Raw genomic sequence first — 6,889 nt, forward strand, 5'->3', positions numbered from 1 at the left:
TAAAACAAAGGACATACCAGGTCCAGGAATAGAAAGACCCAAGTATTATGGAAGAGGGCTCTCTTGTGACTAAGCACAGTGTGTGTACATAAGAACACCCCATAACTCACTGAGCTTACATCCCAGAGTTCTATGAGCTGACATAGAGAGGAAGCTTCAACAACCACTGCATGTTATCCTTTGTTTGAACAGGCTTACAATAAACAGCCAATCCTATTTGGTCTTGTTCCGTTTTACACTAGTCTCTCTAGGACAATAGACTGGGATCCAGTGATTCATAAGGGGGACGGGGAAGAGGGGGATGGAAAATATCATCATTGCCATTACTACATGGATACACATTTCTAGCCCTGGTTGCCCTGGCGATGTTTCCTGAATGGGTAATTACAAGATTAATATCATTATGGGATGTTATTCAATGGTTCCATGGTGTACAGCACTGTTTCCTATAACATACACTGTGTCCTTGTAAGGGAAAGAGGAAAGAATCAGAACAATATGCTGGCAGAGCAGAACAATCATAATCAGAAAAGCATCTTATTGAGCTCATGGGGTCAAACTCACCACACAGAGACTTACTGATGAGGTCATAATGGATATTGGAATAGCAGGATGGCATGGGAAACATTTGACATTAAGGGTCCATTTATGTTTGGGAAACAAGCATCATCATCACCATCACTTGGATGACATAAGTATTACTTGGGGCTAGATACAATACACACACACACACACCAACAACCAAAATAAACTAAATCCATATGGGCACATGGCAGTGCCCCATTGGGAATCTGACACTCAAAACAAACAGACGTTTGTTGATGCCAACTGTCAAGCTGTGACATAATGCCAGTGTCATTTCATGAGCTTTAAAGTTGTTTGTCTGGTTTAATCGATGAAGAATCACAAGCTTTCAGATGAATGACAAATTATATAGCCCTCGGCTACATCAAAACGACTCAAACAATGAGGAAAACAGTCACAACAGTGAGGGAGATGTTAACAACCCAATGGGCACACACTGGTTGAATAAATGTTGTTTGCACTTAATTTCAATGAAATTACGTTGAACCAACGTCGAATAGACGTTGAATTGACATCTATGCCCAGTGTGAATGTCAAGCAAGTTAACCAAAGCATTACACCATCTAGTGTCTTAAACTGGAATTATGAAAATGTGGACAAATGAAAATAAAAAATAAAGCAAGCGTGCATCAAGATACAGATGATTAAATATCAATCGGTACAGAAATAATGATTGTCAAATTCCAACATCAAATGGAAAGGTTACAGTGGATGACGGATCAGTTAAGATACTTCAATATATTTGCACGGTATGAACAAAGTGATAAAGCAATGGCGTATACAATACATTTTGAAACAAACGGATTAGTAAAGGTAAAGTAAGAAAAACTCACCGGAGGGAGATTTCTCAGTGGTCTTGACAACCATTCTCCGTTAGTTATTTGTTCAGCGCTCTCAAAGTATCTCGTCATTTAAGTCTAAGGTATAAAGTTACTCGAATAATATTTCCGTTCTTGTGTTTATGGTTATTATAAATAGGGGATTGTCATATCGTCCTTCGGTTAGCAGTCTATTAACATTAATTTGGCAGGAAAAAAGCATGTTTTTCAAGCATTCTATAATCTTTGCTTTCTTGGTCAAATCCGGTTTGAAATGACTTCTAATCGTTGAATTTCTCAATTCTATCAAATGTAACTTATTTGAGACCCGAAGAATAGTAGGACTAGAAACTAGTTGGGTATTTTCTCCCCAAACTAACATCGTATGTAGAAAATTGGATCACTGTAGTAGATTATGTTTTCAAACGTGGTGGGCAGATTGCGTGAAAAGTAAATTAACCCAAGTAGGAATGCTAAAGAATATCCTGTATGAAGAACTTTAAAAACTCTTTAAACTGTCAGGAATGCTTTGTGGTTGGCTAGAGAAGGGGAGAAATATGTTAATAATGTAGGCTTCTGCCATACCAAATATGGCAATATTGTTACGTCTGAAGTCTGGTTCGCATCTGGAATAGTTTAGTTCTACGGAATAAAGGGGAGAGCGGGCCAAAAATAGAAACCATAAACTTTATTTCTCCCACTCTCAGACGCGCAAAGAAACTCCGAATACCGGGACTTCTCTCTCCCAAACTGTGTACAGTTACAGTAGCCTTCATTTAATATTGCAGCCTATTGATATATGGGCTATAATAAGACCTTCCCTTACAGAATGATTCTCATCATAAACGTATGAGGAGAAGCACTGACAGCATGACAATATATTTTTATAGCAACTGTTTTTGGCAACTGTTGCACAAATTACAGCAAAAGAGTTTGTAAAATAATAACACATTTAACAAATCTATAGCACGTAATAAAACACCTACATCAAAAGGATGAAAAATAAATCAAAACGACAATGTTACATGATCATAATTTTTATAATATTTTTTAAATAATTATAATATTTGTATATAAGCCTGTTACCCATAATGACAACAGCAGTCAAATGAATGGAAACAAACAGACCAAACTGCTATAAAAAAAAGTTACATGTACCCTAACCCTACGGCCCATAACCTAAAGGCTGTGAGAAAACCAATAAAGAAAATAAAAAAGGAAGAAAGGAGGATAGTATCGAAGGGAAACAGCGAGGGGAAAATGTGTTCAGTTCTAGGGAAAATGTAATTTAAGAAAAAAAAGTTAGACAGGGTGGTGCTTAGCTTGGATGGAAAACGCGCCAAGAAACATTCCTGGCATAGTTTTGGAACAGTTCAGCAGTCAGCCAACAACGACGTCAGCTTTCACTACAGTATAAAGGACAGGAGGTACTTAGCTTCAGCAGACTGCAACTTGCAACCAGAGCTAGAGCAACTCCTAAGCCTCTAACCAAAGATACTAAAAAACAAACCAAACCGCTACAGACGAGACGACTGACTGCTACACTTAGGATAAAAAGACACTTGCAAAGACTTAAAGCAATATATCGAAAAGGAATAGCAAAAGAAGACAAATCTTATTCTTGAATAGAACAAGAGAACAAGGCAAATATGTTCATTTGCTCAATCGTCGTGATGTTTATTGGAACCTTCAACGTGGTAAGTTATTTTTCTATAAAATATTTCAGTTGAAAGTTTCTTGTCTTTATTGTCTGGGAAATACAACATTGTAGAACACTGGTTTGTAAACTTATTGCCTCTTACTAAATCATTTCCGCACTGTTTGAATTACGAACTAAAGAAGCTATGTAAATATAACCTGACGATGTCACTCTTTTAAGATGTTGGTTACAAAGTTTCTATCATTAACGTGCTCGGTTATCCACGCAGGTTATTTCCTCCTCCTCCTGCCCCTCGGTATGCGAGTGCCCGATGGAGATGACCAGGTGCGCACCTGGTGTGAGCCTCGTAGCGGATGGCTGCGGGTGCTGTAAGGTCTGCGCAAGACAACTCAATGAGGACTGCAGTCTGACCGAGCCTTGCGACCACACCAAAGGGCTGGAGTGCAACTTTGGGGCCAGCTTCGGAGCTATGCGTGGCATCTGCCGTGGTAGGTGTCTCATTCAAATCCTACTATGCAGTAAACTGATCTTAGGTCTGAATAATGTGAGTTTTAAAGTTTGTAACCTTGTTAAAGTAATAGGGTAGAGTTAAGATGAGCCAGTGAGAGAAAAAGAGGACCATGTGATTTCAACTCTAAGGAATGTAACTCAGTGCCTCAGTCTAAACTCAGAAGTACAAACATCCTGCTCTAGTAGAAAGTGATCCCCCCCTCAGTGGCTCCTCTCCTTATAGGCAGCCCTAGCCTAGAATCTTCTGAGGAATTTTTACAGTTAAACCAAGCCTCCCTCAGCCAGCATCAGCCAGCTTGTGATTTGTGATGTCTATAGCAGACGCTAGCCTTTTGAACAGAGGAATAACAGCCATTTCCACTCTCTTCTCCTCAGCTAAGTCAGAGGGTAGACCCTGTGAGTACAACAGCAGGATTTACCAGAACGGAGAGAGCTTCCAGCCTAACTGCAAACACCAGTGCACATGCATCGATGGGGCTGTGGGCTGCGTCCCCCTGTGCCCTCAGGAGCTCTCCCTGCCCAACTTGGGCTGTGCCAACCCAAGGCTGGTCAAGGTGGCAGGCCAGTGCTGTGAGGAGTGGGTGTGTGATGACGGCAAAGACACTGACATCATTGGCAAGCTGTTTGGCAAAGACAGCGTGACTGACGAGTCAGAGAGCGACCTCACCAACAGGAATGAGCTCATCGCCATCGTCAAGGGAGGACTCAAGTCTCTACCTGGTAAGCAGCTTCTTTCTAGCAGCAGCCATTTTTTAAATTTCAGCTTTCAACAATAACATTTTCCATTGACTCAAATGTTCAAGCCCATACCGGAACAGTTTGTAATGTTTGTTTGATCTTTCTCCTTACAGCTTTCAGAGTCCAGCCTGAGAGCCACATGTTTGAGAGCCAGAAGTGTGTTGTCCAGACCACTCCTTGGTCCCAGTGCTCCAAGACCTGTGGCACAGGCATCTCCACCAGAGTCACCAACAACAACAATGAGTGCAAGCTCGTCAAAGAGACTCGCATCTGTGAAGTGCGACCATGCACCCAGTCTCCTTACTCCAGTCTTAAGGTAAGCGCAAGCCACTAAGACTATAATATACTGAAACATGGCATACTATCATTTTTTCTTTCTTTTAAATAACACTGCTCAGCCTGTTTATGGAACCTCTTGACTGACTGTTTCTCTCCCCTTGTTCCCCCTAACAGAAGGGAAAGAAGTGCAGCAGAACCAAGAAGTCTACCCAAGCTCAGAAGTTCACCTATGCCGGCTGCTCCAGCCTGAAGAAGTACAGATCCAAGTACTGTGGATCCTGTGTGGACGGCCGCTGCTGCAGCCCCCAGCAGACCCGCACCATCCGGATCAAGTTCCGCTGCGAGGATGGAGAGACCTTCAACAAGAATGTCATGATTATCGAGTCCTGCAAGTGCACCTTCAACTGTTCTCATTCCAACGAAGCCTCCTACCCCTTCTACAGACTCTTCAACGACATCCACAAGTTCAGAGACTAAATCAAATCTGATTGGGCTGAGAACCGACCACTGAGAGATCCCAAAACAACAACATTGACAGACCAATGGCAGTCCATCTAAACGCAGGGGTCCAACTTAACCGGCCAATGAACTATCAACTTCCTGTTGTAACTAGATTCCCAAGGAATTATGGGCTTACATCATGAGGACCTTATGAAGTGCACTGTCTGCTGTGACTGAATCAGCATTCTCAATCAAGATTCGCTTCATACTACTGGAGCATCATAGTAGCTTCGTTATGGAGCAAAATGTAAATTAACATGTGTAAATGAAAACGTTAGTATGTTTAAATCAATTCGCTGTCTATATTTTCGACCTATACATACCAACCAGGCATGACCCCAAAAAACGTTTGACTTGTGTGTATATAGATGTTGTATGGATATGCACATACGTAACTTAATTTAGTATACCACGATCCCGTAACCGAAGGAACCAAGACACCATCTTACTGTGGTTCCATTCCTTCCTGACATGGGCATATATGTTCATGTTTTGTGGCAGCTATCGAACTTCCCAACGTTATCAAGAAAGACAAAGTGAAACGTGAAATAAATGAATTCATGTTTTTATTATTGTTATTAATATTATTTATCAAAAAAATGTAGCTACTTTATTTGGATATTATGTGTCTTACTGGAATAAATTGTAAAAATGATTTAATTTTATATGTTAAAAAATAAAACATATTTATTTATGAAATGTAAACACCATCTTTGTTTCCTTTTTTGATCAAACCGAAGATGGGTGACCAACAACTATCAGGTTACTGAGCTGAACATCTTCATTAGGATGAGTAAAACAACAGTACATAAAGTACATACATGTAGGATCATATTATACAGAGAGAGGGAGGTCAAACAAAGTCACAATATACAGTGGTGGAACTCCATCAGTGATACCATGGAGAGTCTCACTATAATGACTCCAACAGATTGATCGTTCTGGGCTGATCTGTTCTTATATAACAGAGTTTTGCAGACCGTTTCCGGGTTTTGTGAATTGGAATGTCATTGTAGAGCTCTGTAAGCCAAGGTAGCTTGCATTCACCAGATCAGGCTAAGCCACGCACTTGACTAATTCGAACCAAAAAAAAAAATCTATCCAAGCATAGCAATGAGCCTGGAGCAATGCCAAGAATCTTAAGTGCCTGTAGTACCAATGAGCATTGATTAGAAGTAGCAATGCAAAGGACACTGTGAATATGAATGTATTTTACACATAGTATACTATAAAAGAAAGAATGTACCCTCTTAGAATACACTCTTAATCCTATTGGGAATAACACTAAATATATACCTCATTTGTAGTGGTTGGATATAAACTTTGGCCCTCCCCACTAGGCTAGCTGCAAGGGGTTGCTAACTTGCTGTAAATAGTCTGATAAAGCCAGGTGGGATAAAGCTTCCCAGCCTTAGGAAAGCAGACATCAGGTTATAACCTGTGGAGGCTAATATTAGTCTCTCTTCTGCAGCTGCTGAGAGGGTGGATGTTTGCAGATGTCACCAAATACCTATGGTTTGAATTGGGGTAAGCAGACCAGTGCTTAAGGGCAACTTCTCAGGTCGTAAGAACACACATAAACACATGTGCAAGTGCACACGCATACAGACACACACAGAGCTGAGGGTTTGATCCAGGTAGAGGGAAGGGAACGACTCAGGAATGCAGCGGAGGATCAGAAAGCAGACAGACATCCTGATGGGTGGCAGATGTTGGAAAATATTTTGGATTCAGAGGAGTAACATGTTCACTTAAAGTCAGGCAGGCAGCCCTAAAAATAAACAAACACTAAGTGCCC

At 40.8% G+C, this 6,889-nt stretch overlaps 2 protein-coding genes across 2 annotated transcripts in view; one reads left to right on the forward strand and one right to left on the reverse strand.

The window, feature by feature from the left end:
* The window catches only part of LOC109898122 (N(G),N(G)-dimethylarginine dimethylaminohydrolase 1), a 121,176-nt gene extending 119,406 nt beyond the window's left edge, over positions 1-1,770 (reverse strand). Inside the window, exon 1 of the mRNA XM_031833626.1 lies at positions 1,419-1,770. Within this exon, the coding sequence (XP_031689486.1) occupies positions 1,419-1,496 (78 nt within the window). The 5' untranslated portion in view covers positions 1,497-1,770. The remainder of the gene's footprint in view (positions 1-1,418) is intronic.
* Positions 1,771-2,835: 1,065 nt separating this feature from the next.
* On the forward strand, positions 2,836-5,658 carry LOC109898123 (CCN family member 1). The gene is made up of 5 exons (XM_020492936.2): positions 2,836-3,100; positions 3,332-3,551; positions 3,949-4,293; positions 4,425-4,627; positions 4,765-5,658. The coding sequence occupies exons 1-5, from the start codon at positions 3,053-3,055 to the stop codon at positions 5,065-5,067; spliced, it is 1,119 nt and encodes a 372-aa protein (XP_020348525.1). The 5' UTR covers positions 2,836-3,052; the 3' UTR covers positions 5,068-5,658.
* The last annotated feature ends 1,231 nt before the right edge of the window (positions 5,659-6,889 follow it).

This window comes from Oncorhynchus kisutch, linkage group LG10 (genome assembly GCF_002021735.2).
Source record: "Oncorhynchus kisutch isolate 150728-3 linkage group LG10, Okis_V2, whole genome shotgun sequence".
Lineage (NCBI taxonomy): Eukaryota > Metazoa > Chordata > Actinopteri > Salmoniformes > Salmonidae > Oncorhynchus > Oncorhynchus kisutch.